At 39.0% G+C, this 15,504-nt stretch overlaps 1 protein-coding gene across 1 annotated transcript; it reads left to right on the top strand.

Annotated features, from left to right (window-relative positions):
• The first annotated feature begins 1,000 nt into the window (after positions 1-1,000).
• rev1 (REV1 DNA directed polymerase) lies at positions 1,001-15,456 on the top strand. The gene is made up of 22 exons (XM_065248945.2): positions 1,001-1,338; positions 2,844-2,910; positions 4,770-4,902; positions 5,224-5,392; positions 5,473-5,742; positions 8,624-9,294; positions 9,376-9,480; positions 9,590-9,706; positions 9,795-9,930; positions 10,050-10,178; positions 10,657-10,811; positions 10,899-11,018; positions 11,209-11,429; positions 11,542-11,714; positions 11,962-12,203; positions 12,283-12,476; positions 12,560-12,793; positions 12,865-12,964; positions 13,058-13,251; positions 13,397-13,547; positions 13,683-13,785; positions 14,243-15,456. The coding sequence occupies exons 2-22, from the start codon at positions 2,854-2,856 to the stop codon at positions 14,352-14,354; spliced, it is 3,786 nt and encodes a 1,261-aa protein (XP_065105017.1). The 5' UTR covers positions 1,001-1,338; positions 2,844-2,853; the 3' UTR covers positions 14,355-15,456.
• Positions 15,457-15,504: the final 48 nt, after the last annotated feature.

Raw genomic sequence — 15,504 nt, 5'->3', positions numbered from 1 at the left:
TAAAATGTATAAGAACCGAGCAAGAAAAAAAGAGTAAATACTGCAGTGCATGTAACCTAATAACGTAATTCACGTCATTTCCCCCTTTCTCGATACAATAAAATATAAATTATAAAAGAGAATTGTTAAGAAAATTAATAAACAGAACACCTATATAATTATTTTTAAAAAGCATATAAACCAAACTATTTTAAAAAATCGTCATGTACTGGATGTAAGAGAGTAAAGTAGTTTAAAATAAGTGACGTCACTATGACGTGTGTCTTGGTCAAATTGTAGGAAATATCATAAAGCAAATATCATAAAATGATGTACTGTATAATTGATTTACAGATCCAACTTCAGTTGGAATTGGTTTTATGGACGTTAAATGATACGACAAAATATTATATAATAATACAATTAAATAAATTGTTTACATCACATCAAACTGTTAATAAAGCTAACCGCGACAGAACATGACCATTTTTATATCTTTGGTAAAATCTCTCTAATATTCCGATACAAAACATAATAAGAAATGGCCAATGCTAAATATATTTCTGTCTAGGTTGAGACAGTCGCTCTGCGCATGCTGTCTGCGCACCCCAGGTTATCGTGGGACATGTGCGGTATGGGACAGATTACATAAAGACAAACCGCAGATTAAGCGTATTCTCACCATAAATGTATCGTCGGTGAATAACTGGTCTTTGAGCAGGGAAAACATCATCACAAATCTTAAAACCTGTACATTCGATAACAACAGCATACAGTGAATTCAACACAACGCAACCTTTTCTGCAGCAGGAAACGAATGCACAAATCCTACCATGGAAAAGGCTTAGTTCTGAATCGCACGAGCCAAGCATTTGCTAATGGAAAATTACTAAACAACACCGGCCTTTCCTACTTAATACACACGAGCTATGCTTTCGCCATGTGAAACGTACAAAGCAACTTCTTGATGCCGTGATTATTATTCACAAGCTTAACTCTGCGCTGCGACAAGTGTAGTTTAGATAATCAGCCACTAGAGGGCGCTGTGAGATAGAGGCGGCGGCAGCGCTGTCACTGCGTGACCCCGGCAGAGAGGAGGAGGAGGGTCTGACGCGGAAAACAAGCAGAAAATTTGGCAAAGAGCAAGCGGCCAGCAGTGGAGATATGAGTGAAGGGTAAAGGGCTTGAACGGTGCGGTTACGGGGGCATGACGATATGGAAAGAGCCGACTATGCACGACGTCTCTGTTAGTAAGCTTTCAAAATTGACGCAAAAGGGGAGGAGGACGCAACGCCAGAGCGGAAACAAAGGCGCTTTGGTTTGAACGAAACACATCTGTAAAGATTTGGGGGATTATTGGTGAGCAACAATGTCACTTTTCAATTGTTTCATTTCAAAACAAACCGCAGATCACGCGCAAGGGGTTTTGGTGTTCAGTATTGAACTCATCGATTTGAATGTGTTGCACTTAAACGATGTTGCAGGTTTATGTCCAAAATGTCAGTTGCCTTATAAGTCTCATCTTTGTCAGATCACTACTGCTCCATTGATCTGCCCCACTTTTCCGGACTGGACTTTTGTTGTCCAAAATTGTTGCACTGCGAGACTCTGATCATGCACATGGCGAATCATGTCCTGGCTTGCACGCTCGTGGCGGCCGATGTGGGCACTAACTAGCTAAAAATATTATGTTTACGATAAATGTGGTTTATCATGTTGAAAGTTTCTATTTTCATATTTCAGATTAAAAGTCTCCAGTGCACGCATGTAACATATACATTTAATCATTTTTGGAGTTCACCCAATTGCTGTTGTCTTCTGGTTTACTTAGCAACTGTTTATCACCAGTTATTATTGGATGCTCTGTGCTAGACTGTTATATGTGGCAGTGCAGTGGTTAAAATAAATTTGTCATGCAGCTGTCTTTGTGAGGAACATCTTAGTTTCAGTTTTGTTTTATGTTTTTTATTTAGGGTTGGCTGAGCAGATGCCACAGAACGATTTGTGGCCCATTTGGTTCATTTGTGTAAATTCAAATACTTTCTACGTGTTTAATGTGTAGTAAGCTGGTTGTAGGTTGATTCCCTCTACAGAAAGTAAACATTGCTCTATTAATTAACTGGCCCATCATTGGCTCAGCCTTTGGCATGCGTTTGGGGGCGGAGCTATCATTTTTGACCAATGGCAGATAATGGTATAACTTTTCCAACACTTTTCAAAGTGCCAACATAAAGATTCATTTTATCTCTGCCTGGCATTGACACTACTACAGTTCTGCAGATATCCTAACCTGTATGGGATGTGGATACAGGCAGAGATTATAGAGTTAACCTGGTACATCATGTTGTTTAGTGTAGCACAGTGTGTGAGAGAAATGGCAAGAAATAAAAGACTGAGAGATTAATGTTCCCTTAGTGGAGAATAGGTGCGTAGTTGGAGACAGATTAGAATTATTGCACATGAAGACTCTGTCAGTAGAGCTTCCTGTGGTGTGTGTGTGACATTTTATGCAAAAAAAGAGGAAAGCACATGCTTGTTGCGTTAATAATATTTCTCTAACAAAGTTCATATTGTTCATAAATGAACACGACCCCCCTAAATCCTCAAAAAACTTATTTTGTTTTAGCTGAAGTTTAATTGAATATGGAGTGCTAAGAATGCAAAGATTAGGAATATTCCAAGTTTGAAACTTAAGGAATTTAAGGAATTAATTGTAACTTTTTTGGTAATGTAAACAAACTGTATCACATACAAACATTAGCTTCCTCGACATCTGATTTATCTTATCAGTTCCCACCTATTCCCATGTAATTTTTCATGAAAAGTTTTCAAAGTCCCAGAATTTTTACTAAATTGTTTTTCAGGTCCCTCAGTATGAGTCGAGATGGATGGAGAAAGAAAGCCAGTGATGAAGATGGATGGGGAGGAATGGTAAGAACCCCTTAATTATTTTTTTAATGTAGAATCTAAAAATACCACTTGACAAGCATCACATACATTTTGCTTTAGTGTAGGCCTGCAAGATATTGGGGGGGGGGCATTATTTTGGCATATAACGGACATATTTTGTGTATATTACGGTATGAGAAATTCTGGATGACTTCAACCAGAGAACTTAAAAAATCGTACACCATACACTTAAAGGTAGGGTATCTAATTTTGAAAAATGCTAACGGTAGCCGACTAGCAATGAAATCACGATCCCACCCTCCATTTAAATCGCCATCCAAAGTCACGCCTCTTTCAAAATACATACACACGCACACAGTGGCGTAGCAAGTCAGTCCCGGGCCCATATGCAAAAAAATTTACGGACCCCTTTAGCCAAACTTTGCATTACAAAGTAAAAAACATTAGCAAAATAACCAACATAAACTACCGTTTTACATCAGAATTAGTTAAATCACACTTTGGTTTGTGTAGACGTAGTAACTATATCGTTACACTAATCCATAAACGAACGCAAGCGTAGTGGCATTCAAATTACGCTTACGGATAAGGGACAAAAAAGGCAATGTCCGTTCAGACCGAGATCTATGATTGGATTTTTTTGGTTCTTCGCCTTTCACAGATGACATGAATTTCTACAAATACATTTAAACACCTTAACATAGTGATTATTTTCAGGATGTGAGGAGACTTTTAACCAGCATAACTAAAAATGTTTCTGGATCAAATCGGATAAGGATATTTTTGTCGTATAAGATGCCTGAGAGTTTCATGTCCTATTCGATTACACAATAATGAGTTGTCAAAAATGTGCTATTAATACAAATAAAATGTAAGACATGACTGTGTTCAATTAGAAATATACAATATAAAATTAAAACTGTTTCAAGTTCATTTTGTTGTACCTATCATCATATTTGTGAACGCAATGCACCAGGAATTTCCTGTGTGACTGCTTGTGTTTGTGCTAAAGTCTAGACTGATTTTCATTTGTATTACACCAGTGAGTAATCCTCAATTTTCCTCACTTGTGGCTGGCACATGTGCCTTATCATCTGCCTTTCTGCCATAAGCATAGTAAACAAGGGCTTCAGTGTCCTTGTGTTCCTCAGGTACGTTAACAGAAAATCTACAGCAACAGCATAGGTAACTTCAAGGTTCATCAGTCACTGTTTACTCTGCAATCACAGCATCTCCCAATGAATTGTCAACAAAGCATTTTTCCACCAAATTTGGGACAGAAAGGCTGGAGTTTGTGTATTTAGAGAAATAGGTTACCCAAAAATGAATTTTCCCCTTATAATATACATACCCTCATGCCATCCTAGATGTATGTGACTTTTACTGGATTTGCAGTTTATTAAAACAAAGAACAGCCTTGGAGTACGGGTCTTTTGTGTTGGCATATTTCAAGCTGTATTAATTAAGTTCAGGGTGATTTCCTGTCAGTACAGGTGAAGCGAGTATTGGTGCAATTGCGTTCGTTTATTGGTTCAGGCTCAATTCCTGAATCCCAGCGTTGCATCCGTTGCCATGGAGACAGAGAGTCGCCGTGCCAGCACGGCAGACTTGCACCTCCAGTCTCACTGAATGTCTGAGGCGTAATCAAACGTTTGTCAGCCAGCGCTGCACATTTTTCTTTGTGTGCATGTGTTGTGTGTATCTATAGTCCCATTTTTTTTAAGAGTTAAATTTGCTATATTAAGTGAATGTACAGCCTGTGCTGTCTGCTTGATCTCATGATTTGATATCTCGTTGCTTGTATTGTCTTTGTTTAATGCATGTGTTTTTTTTTTATTAATTCTCATTGCTTGAGGTTTTGGATTTTTTTGGATGTTTAGGGTGGTTACATGGCTGCAAAAATATCAAAGCTTGAGGATCAGTTTCAAAAGGACGCCCCCAAAGAGAAGCAGAAGGATGGAAAGTCTTCCTTTATCTTCAGTGGCGTGGCCATCTACGTTAATGGCTACACAGGTCAGACTTCTCCCATCATGTCCTCTTTATCACATACATGTGATGTGGTTTGTTTACAGTGTGAAACTCAAATCTATATATTTATATTGTTAGTCATCACATGTAATCTTAATTAAAAACATGTGATGCATGATCTAATTTATTATTGGAAATAACAAAATATCTGATATTCTAATTTGTATTATCAAAAAAGCAATAATTTGGGACATTGAATATAAACACTTTTTTTTTACAGATTTTCCATTTAAAGCACATTAGATAAAACCACAACAGGTGCATTTTGTGAATTTTGTATCTACAGTAAGTGTTCTCTCTATGCAGATCCCAGCCCAAATGAGCTGCGCAGGCTGATGATGCTGCATGGTGGCCAGTTCCATCTGTATTACTCTCGCTCCAAAACAACACACATCATAGCCACCAACCTGCCAAACAACAAAATACAGGAGCTCAGAGGAGAGAAAGTAGTGCGACCAGACTGGATTACAGACAGGTTCATGTCTTTGAGTGTTGATACAAATGCACAACAAGAGCACTATGAGACTTATTAAAATAATTTTACTGTTTTTGCAGTATTAAGGCAGGCCATCAGCTTTCTTACATTCAGTATCAGCTGTACCCAAAGCAGAAATGCTTGGACTTTTCCAGCGTGCATAAGCGAGAAGGGCAGGATCCACCGTGTAACCGTGACCCAGCCAAGCCCAGTCTGAGCCTCGTCCAACCAGACGGCATCCAGCCTGAGCTGAGCCACACTCGTTCTCATTCAGAAGTCCTCAAATCCTCTCACACTAACCACGCATCTAACTTCACTGAGCAAACCAATCACCAGCTGGGTGTCAAACTGTGAGTATGCTTAATAATTCGTGTCAGCAACCTTAACTCTTTCACCGCCAGCGTTTTTAAAAAAAAGTTTTCATGATTTTCACCAAAGTTTAATGCCTTCCATAAAATGTTCTTCTTTTAATATATAAACATACAATACACCAAATGAAAGAACAGACCCTCCGTTTAATCCTACCTTCAGTGGTTTTTTTGTAATCAGCTTTTGAATATTGGTAGGTTTCTGCAAAAACACCACATTTTGAGCAAAAAGCAGAAATAATTCAAATTTTGTGACGGACTTTTCATAGAGATCCGATTCAGAGCGATCTTTAAAACAGACACGGACATGCAGCCGCTTGCCATATGGCAATACTTCCGGGTTTAAAAAGTTGCGGAAGGCCGCCACCTGGTGGATAATAGCGGTATTGCGGAAAGACGGAAAATCTCGTCATTGGCAGGGAAGCGTTTTCTATTGATTGACGAGATCGAGATATCTCGTCAATGGCGGCGAAAGAGTTAAGCACACATACAGTCATTGGCAGATAGGGCTGTCAAATTTTAATTCGAATTTCGAATATTCGTCGAATGTAAAAAAAATATGCATATTCGAACGTAAAACTTTGCATTCGAATTTTACCTGTGTCAGGAAGCTCACGCAACGTGATAATGCATAACTGACGCGGAATGTTATACAGAGCGGCTCAGCCAACTATGCGGAGCAAGCCAGCGTTATTCATTTGAAAAATAGCAAGAAAAGACAGTGGGGATTACGAGTCGGACAGAATACATATTAAAAGGGCTGTGTGATGCTGCTTTGGTTTTTGGAGCATCAACTGGAATTCAACCGCAAAGTGAAACTAACTGAGATGAGTTATTGTCGTCTGCTTCTAAATGCAGTTTTAAAGTTTAAAATAACGTAACTGATCAACACGAAAGTGCCATAATACAGCTGCTTGTTTAGCAACATTAAAACCATATATGCATCTACAGAGTCCACACCGCATATGAGAGAATAACGCCGCGGTGGCTTTATTTTAACTGACTGGAAACTTGACTTTCACCTGGACATTTGATATGCAAGTTTTTCATCAACATTATCTGCGTGAAATATAAACATGATGATCATCTGCCAACTCGACTGTTTCAGCACGTCCTCTATTAATTACGGAGAGTCTGCTTTATTAACGGCTTCACTCTGCGCGTAAGTTAAACATTTCTGTTCTGTACTTTATTACTCGCATATATTTCTACATAGTTTCAACCAAGGAACACACAAAATATAATATAAGTTGTTGTGAATAGCGTTTAAGCTTGACAAAATTTAAATGACTAATGATCTTTCCCACTTATTTTGGCTTAAATAAAGATTAATTCGTTTTCATACTTTATTAGAAACACGTTAATTTATCTACTTATATAAAATGCCCTATATTAATATGCATTGTCTATGTATGGCATTCGTTTTGTACATTTACAGGTGCACAACTATACTGGTTAATTTTGATTTCATTAGTAGTGTTTATAACATTCGTTTTAACAAAAAATATGCTGTGCATGATTATATTATTGGGGCTTTGTGCTGCGCCCTCTTGTGGGCTTTTAGGAGTATTTTCTCCAAGATAAAGTAGGTCTTTATAATTCGAATATAATTCGAATTTTATTATTTTTCAAGGACGAATTTCGAATGTACTTGTTCAGCCATTTTGACAGCCCTATTGGCAGAGACAAATAATAAGGAAGTCAGAACACTTTGCATTAAAACACAGCATGAGGAGAACTAGTAAACACACAAACACATGGATCTGCTTTGATCAATTTAGTGGATCTATTTTCAGATTTAGTCTAGTGGTGCAGTTAGGTGCGCCATTCCATTCATGGTCATGGCAATGTTGCATTAATGCACTTCTGAGTGCTTTTTAGATGCTTTTTGCTCTCCATAAATTACTGAATCTATTATAAATATCGATCTTATTCCAATAAAGATGTTATAAATGTTATGTTGTGTGTTGTGGCCATTAGACAGGTCATGACATGTTTTTTTTATTATTTTATTATGTGCACTTATAATATTACTAAACATATAAATGTAAGTAATTTATGACTTTTCCATCCTGTTATTCTGATTTGTGTTTTGTTATAATATTTATGTTTTGTTTTAATTTAATTGTAAACCTATAGGATGTAATAATGGATTTGAGGGGGTAATGGAAGCAAAGCGTCCCCTCCCCTACATTGCTCAGCCTGAAATCACAAGTGCCTGTAATGGGAGACTTGTTAATACATTTTCTACGTTTTATATGGGAAATGGTACCAAGCAGGGGATTAGAAACAATTCATATAGTGTAAATGTGCTTTCCATTGGGTTAAATGAAGTGTGATATTGCATCAGTGTCATGTGAGCCGCTACAATGCACACATACTGTATACAGGGTACTCCTGTCCAGTGCAATAGCACAGAGCAGATCATATGTGCTGAAAACAGTGTGGAGGAGATCAAACATCACAAATTGTTAGACAGCCTTAACATTATAAACAACACTGACGAGTAAACGAGAAAACAAACACAGCTGCATACACATAAACATTATTACACGTCACAGTTATCATCGTTTTTATTCTGTAATAACAGTTTATACTATATCTAGATCGGGACTCTTTTAGAATTTATTTATTAAGCTGTTAAATGAGGCTTTGCTGGACTGTGCCATAAATGAAATGCTAAAAGAGCAGGGTCTTCTTGATAGTTCTGAACTGACTTCCTGTTTTACTTAAAATGACATCACCACTTCAGTGAGCCTTGGAGCGATATCTTTCTTAATTTATTAAATTATTTTTAATTACATACTTATTTATTTATTCTTTTTATTAAATAATTTTTAATAACACTTATTTTTTTTGGCAGAAATGGCTCGTATAGCATCATCTCTGAAGACACAGGAAGCCATAAAATCAATGGGATCCATGATGATGATAACGCCTGCGCCCCTTTGCCAAGAAGCTCGAGAGACCCATTGTTGACCAATGGTTACGTCCATCCTGTGAATGGTGCCTTAAAGCCTCAAGACTTAGCAGAACATCTTCCTCAGGTTGACGCACAGTCCCATCGCCCTCACGTCCCACAGTCAAGACACAGTGAAAGAGAGCAGCAGCCTAATCGCTCTTCTGCTGGTTCAGAAGCAGGTTCCCATCAGACATCCTCAATATCCACAGCCGCTCCTCATAATATGCAAAATGAGCTCCAACTAAAACCAACATGCAATGCAGGAACTTCAGCTGACCCTGTAAAGGGTCATCAGACCAGCAAAGTTCGACTAAATGGGAGCTACCATACCACCTCTAACGCCAACCTTTCAGACTCCAGTAAACAGTCGGGAAGTAGGCAGGCTGTTCATGGAGCAGAAGCTGGACTTATATCAGAGTTTTTTTCTCATTCGAGACTGCATCATATTTCTACATGGCGGAATGAGTTCTCAGAGTATGTGAATACCTTGCAGAGGAGGCGGCGAGCAGCAGGAGGCGTTGTTTTCTCTGGAAAGGAGAAACTGAAGAAGCTCAAAGCTAATGGCAGTTCAGGTAGGATGCTTTTGCATTGTGTGTTGTTGAAGATTATGGTTATGATCTCTTAAGTGTCCTAATGCCATTTTGAATACTCAGGTTCCTCAATGCCTGCTCCTCAAGTGCGTCAGTCTTGCATCTTGCATGTGGATATGGACTGCTTCTTTGTGTCTGTTGGGCTCAGGCACAGACCAGATCTCACAGGTATGTTGAACAAAGCCTACATGCCTGCAGTTTGTAGCAGTTGCTGTAGTTCGTATCTTATCTAATTGTTGGATATTTGAGCTTTACCGATGGTCAATTTGGTCTCCAGGGAAACCGGTTGCGGTTACGAGTAATCGTGGTCCAGGCCGTGTTGCACAGAGACCTGGTGCCGACCCGAAGCTTGAGTTTCAGTACTACCAGAATAAACAGAATCAGTACAGGGCAGGTGAGTCCAGAGCTTAAATCATTTTATTACAAATTGCCTATAAGATGCAGTTTGAAATTACTAACCATTATACCTTTCACACATTCAGAAAAAACGGATGGTGATTTTGAGTTGACCCCATCTCCAGAGTCTGAGGAAACTCGGACTCAGAAGAGCAATGGAGTGAATTTAGACCAGACTGCACTGTCTATGGCAGAGATCGCGTCCTGCAGTTATGAGGCCAGGTTTGTATTATATCCTTACTATCTACCTTATCCATCGAGAGTCTACACATGTCCAGCTGAAATATCTGGCCTAACAAATGATTGTTTAACAGTGACACTGATGCTTCTCTCTTGAACAGGCGGGCCGGTGTGCGAAACGGCATGTTTTTTGGCCGGGCTAAGCAGCTGTGCCCTGATCTGGAAGCTGTGCCATATGACTTCCAGGCGTATAAAGAGGTGGCACTGATCATGTATGAGACCCTGGCCAGGTACTGATAGAGCTGACATTTCCAGCTCCCCTAGAGTTTAAGATTTGATTCTTACCGTTTTGGAATCCATTCAGCTGATCTCCGGGTCTGGCGCTAGCACTTTTAGCACAGCTTAGCACAATCCATTAGCACAAATGCATTGGGCAATGCAACTACAGAAAAGTCAAGTTTTAAATAAGAAAAACTTTTTGGTTATTTTTGAGCGCGATGCTAATGGTCTATTCAAATTCAATGGATTGTGCTAAGCTATGCTAAACGTGGTAGCGCCAGACCCGGAGATCAGCTGAATGGATTCCAAAATGGGTAAGAATCAAATGTTTAACTCTAGGGGAGCTGGAAAATGAGCATATTTTCAAAAAAGGGGGAATGTCCCTTTAAACCATGCCCGAATGTGCCCTTACTTGCTATTTATTTTCAACTCCTAACACCCAACAGATAAATGTAACAATTTCTTTCTTTTCTGTTGCTTGTTTCGTAGCTACACTCATAACATTGAGGCTTTAAGTTGTGATGAGGCACTGGTGGATGCCACGTCTCTTTTGGTTGAGCTGGGAGTCACCTGTGATGATCTGGCTGAAGCCATCCGTGCAGACGTTAAGGAGAAAACGGGATGTTCAGCCTCAGTTGGAATGGGTGTGTGAGATTTGCCTTTATAAACGAATGCTTCACAAGTATGTCTACATGCCAATGCTCATAGAGCATTTTGTTTTGCCTTATCAGGTTCCAACATCCTCCTAGCTCGGATGGCGACCCGTAAAGCCAAGCCGAATGGACAGTACTTCCTCAGGTCAAAGGAGGTGGATGATTTTATTCGGGATCAACCTGTGTCCAGTTTGCCTGGTAAGAACAATGTATTATGCATGCATATTTGTTTTACACTAATAATGCTGATTTTGTATAAAATCCATCAATCTTTACTCCATTAATATACAATAAATGACTTTAGCTAGGTTTTTATAAGCAGAGTGACAAATCGTATAGGTGGTCATGTTTATCTAGAAGTGACCTGTTTGGCTCTGTTTGGCTGCAGGTGTGGGTCGCTCAATGAGCTCCAAGCTGGCTACCCTGGGAGTAAGCACGTGTGGAGACCTGCAGCAGTTGTCCATGTCTCAACTTCAGAGGGAGTTTGGGCCACGGACAGGTCAGACTCTCTTTCGCTTTTGCAGAGGACTAGATGACAGGCCTGTGCGCAGCGAAAAGGAGAGAAAGTCTGTGTCAGCGGAGATGAATTACAACATCCGGTTCACACAGGTTTTGAAGTATACAAGTTACAACGAGCATTTTCAATCGTCCTATAATTGTCATCATTCTGAATCTGTTGTCTTCTCTCATTAGCTGCCTGTTATTTCTAATGCTGTTTTAGGTTGAAGAGGCAGAGTCTTTCCTTACTAACTTATCTACGGAGGTGCAGAAGAGGTTGGAGGGAGCTGGACTTAGGGGTCGCCGGGTTACTCTGAAGGTCATGATGCGGAAAGCCGGCGCTCCGGTTGAGCCGGCCAAATATGGTGGTCATGGTATCTGTGACAACTTTGCCAGGTGAAAGACATTTTTATTCATTGTCACACTGTAGTTCTATCAAATAGCTGCTTAAAGTATTATGACTCAACTTGTATACTTAAATGTTCTTATTTCTTTGTATGAATTCAATATTTGGCTTGATGGCTACATCTTGTGGAAATTTTGTGTCAATAGCCCACTTAGAAATCCCCAAATACTTATTTTCCCCACTGTATGTTTTATTCTGATACATTTTTAAGAGCCATCCATTACTGTTACTCTCCAGGTCTGTTTTACTAGCTCAGCCTACAGACAGTGGCCGAGTGATAGCTACAGAGGCCATTAAGCTTTTTCATGCAATGAAGTTGGACGTGAAGGATATGAGGGGAGTCGGACTGCAAGTACAGCAGTTGGAGGGTTCACATGCAGACACATCGGGACAAGGGGCATCTAGTGGCCGCTCTATTAAAGACCTGCTGCTGGCCAGAAAGTCAATACAAAGACAGAGTAAAGACCCTTTAGCACAAGGTGAGATATAAAAACCTTTTGGTGTGCAAAAATATATCCTCTGGCAGAAGAAATATTTTTTTCCTGTTTTGTGTTTTAGTTGGATTAACCAGCACTTCATCATCTAGAGATTTATCGTTCAATCAGGAGAGAGTTGTTCCTTCCTCATCACCACCCTCCACCATCCCGGATCCAATACCTGGGACGAGTAAAGGAGAATTTCCCAATCCACAAACACCCAACCATAACAGGAGATGCCTAAATCTCAGCATTGAGGTGCCATCTCCCTCTCAGGTTAGAAGACCCTTCTGCTTGAATGCAGCTCTGAGTTAACAATAAACAAACAAATAACAGACGTGTTTCACCTTTGGTTTTAGGTGGACCAGTCTGTATTAGAAGCTTTACCTGCAGAGTTAAGGAAACAGGTGGAGGAGTCCTGGAGCCACAGAGAGGAACGGCCCAGCACGTCATCCCATCTTTCAACCTCACCTCGATCCACCTCATCTGCCCCTCCAGCACCAATGCTTGGCACCCTTGTACTGCAGCTCCCAAACCAACCAGGACAACCATGTACAACTGGCATTGTACTGGAGCTCCCGGATTTCTCCCAGGTATGTTGGTTTTCCATTTAGTAAAACATCTGCGTTTTAGATGTTCAGCATATTATCTGTACTTTTTACAGGTGGATCCAGATGTTTTTGCAGCTCTTCCTAAAGAACTGCAGGAGGAGCTGTGCTCCGCTTATAGAAACAAAGGAAATGCTCACGCTCAAGGTGTTGTTGGTCAGTAAACGTAATTCATCTACTACTACCACACAACATATGTCACGCTAACAGAATCAGTGACTTAAGTCTTTTTTCTCACACTTTCTGTAGTTGAACAGAAAAACGCATTTCCTCAACTAAAACAGCCTGCAGTAGGAAAAATTAAGCGACGCTACAAGAGAAGAAATGCAAGTCCTGCCAAAAAGGGCCCCAGTCCACTAAAAAAACTGTTACAAACTGGAAACAGTCCCGCCAAATCCAGCCCTTCCAAAACTGTTTCTCTGCCAATCAAACAAGGCCTCAAAGTAAGTTGTATTGTTATTGATAATAATCTTATTATTATTTTATTGTTACATTTTTATATGGCTTGATATCAGAACATTGAAAAAAAAATGTATTTGATATTTACCCATTATTGGTGCATTAATTCAAAATGTTTCTCCTTGGTAGACTGAAAATGTTCGGTGCCCGTCCTCTCCAAGCACAGATGCTTCAGAGAAGTTGTCTAAATTTAATCCTCGCCCGGTTCCGACCCTAGCTGGAGCTTATGAGTTCAGTGATATCAGAACTTTGCTTCATGAATGGGTCACCACTATCTCTGGTAAGGGCTTGAACAGGAGGGTTGTGAGCAGTGTTACTTAGTATTTAGTTACTGTAATTTAATGACTTTTTACAAATAAGAGTACATGTTTATACTGTATACGTGGTTTAAATGTATGGTGCTGAAACCTCTTAGAACCAATGGAGGAGGACATTCTGCAGGTGGTGAAGTACTGCACAGAACTTGTAGAAGCTAAAGACTTGGAGAAACTCTACCTTGTTATTAAATACATGAAGAGGTATGGTTTTGACTTGACTTTTATCTGATTTGACACTTTTGTTACTATTTTTTAAAGGGTTTATTGCATACAGGTGTATGTAAAATATAGTTGGACATGCAAAAAGTGATAGAGTATTTTCTGCATTTAGAGGCAAATACGACATAAAAAAGCGCTATGTAATTTTTTTTACAAAATGCTGAAAATATTTTATTTCATTCTAATGAATATTAAACCATGTCCTGAATGTTAAATAAAAATGAGCCTTTGAAATTAGATACCCCAAACAAAGCATTTGATCCACAGAGATCCACAATAACAACTAGAAGTTAATTTTACTGCCGTATCATTTTCCTTTACCAAGAGGACATGGCAAATCTTACCTCACTTTTACCTATATCATTAACCAAAACAGACAATAGCTGAGGCTATCTGATTAAAACATTACTTATGTCATTATTTTACCTATTTATTTCAGACTTATGCAGCAGTCCTCTGAGTCATTGTGGAGCATGTCCTTTGACTTCATCCTTGACAATGTGCAGGTGGTGGTACAGCAAACGTATGGTAGCACTTTGAAGATCACATAGGAGGACCGTCCTAACCTCAGTCACTGTGACATCAGCCCAGTCCTGCCACCTTAATGAATGAAAGACAGGAGAACACTGTTAGAATCTGTCAATCGTTGTAGCATTGCTGCTTGTAAAATCATGGGATTAAAGTTCTCGGAGAACACAAAGGACATCTGAGGATCAAACCAATAATGATTCTGTATGATTGTGAACAGATGAGTGTACCGGCTTCATTCAACAGTAACCGAACACTGAGATTTTTCTCTCATTATGATGTCAATATTTTAGGGATTTCCGATAGGGGAAGGTTTTTTGAATGTTTTCAATGCACTGACTTTACAAAGATTTTGAAAGAGATTTGTCAAAGCGAGCATATTTACTTTCTGTTTGCTATTTGAATTTTTCTTCTCATCTTTTTTACTTTTTTCTTCCTTTTGCACCTCAGAACTTGAACGTCTGGCTTCAGATATATTTAACAGACTTTGTAGCAAAGCAGATTGGAGTGGCATGTTACTTGCCCTTTATAGATCAGTCTAAAATGTTTATAGTACGATTAGGGAAGGCAGCATCTTTTATTAAAACCTTCAGGCAGATTTTAGCATGTGGATACTAACATTTATATAAAAGCTAACATTTATGTTTTTCTTACATTATAAAGACTCCCTTCCATGTATTGTTTGTTTCTATGTATGTTTGTTTCTATGTAGAGCTGAAAGAAAGATGGATATTTATGAAGAAAAAGATGAAACATTGGCTAAGGGTTACTAAACTGGGTATTAACTTCTCTTGGATACCTCTTCAACATTTTAAGTTTGAGAATAACATGCTGGAAGAAAATGATCATTATGGATAAAGATAGAGGTAAATAGTAATAAACCATTTGGATTTATGTTTCAGCTGAATGTATTTTGCTGTTATTTTAATTTCATACTGTCTTGGTTTTAAACAGCTGCATTTGAGGCAAAGATCTGTTATTATCTTACATTGTTAAAGAGGGGAATTCCTGGAAATCCATATATGGTCAAAAATCTGTCATAACAGAATGACCTGTGCCTGAAGACCTGAAGCTGTGACATCATTTGTATGTTTTCTAAATTTGCAAATAAATTTGGATAAGTGATATTGTTTGGCCTTTGTTTGCTTTATGTATTTCAGTCACATTCGATGA

This window comes from Paramisgurnus dabryanus, chromosome 15 (assembly GCF_030506205.2).
Source record: "Paramisgurnus dabryanus chromosome 15, PD_genome_1.1, whole genome shotgun sequence".
Taxonomy (NCBI): domain Eukaryota; kingdom Metazoa; phylum Chordata; class Actinopteri; order Cypriniformes; family Cobitidae; genus Paramisgurnus; species Paramisgurnus dabryanus.
This window is presented reverse-complemented; position numbering and strand designations above follow the sequence as displayed.

What these genes read in the sequence shown, in the direction of transcription:
- rev1 (XM_065248945.2), top strand. Translation starts at nt 2,854, where the DNA reads ATGAGTCGAGATGGATGGAGAAAGAAAGCCAGTGATGAAGATGGATGG. An exon ending in GCACAGACCAGATCTCACAG is followed by an intron (nt 9,481 to 9,589) that starts GTATGTTGAACA and finishes TTTGGTCTCCAG; the next exon opens with GGAAACCGGTTGCGGTTACG. An exon ending in ATGGGTCACCACTATCTCTG is followed by an intron (nt 13,548 to 13,682) that starts GTAAGGGCTTGA and finishes GAAACCTCTTAG; the next exon opens with AACCAATGGAGGAGGACATT.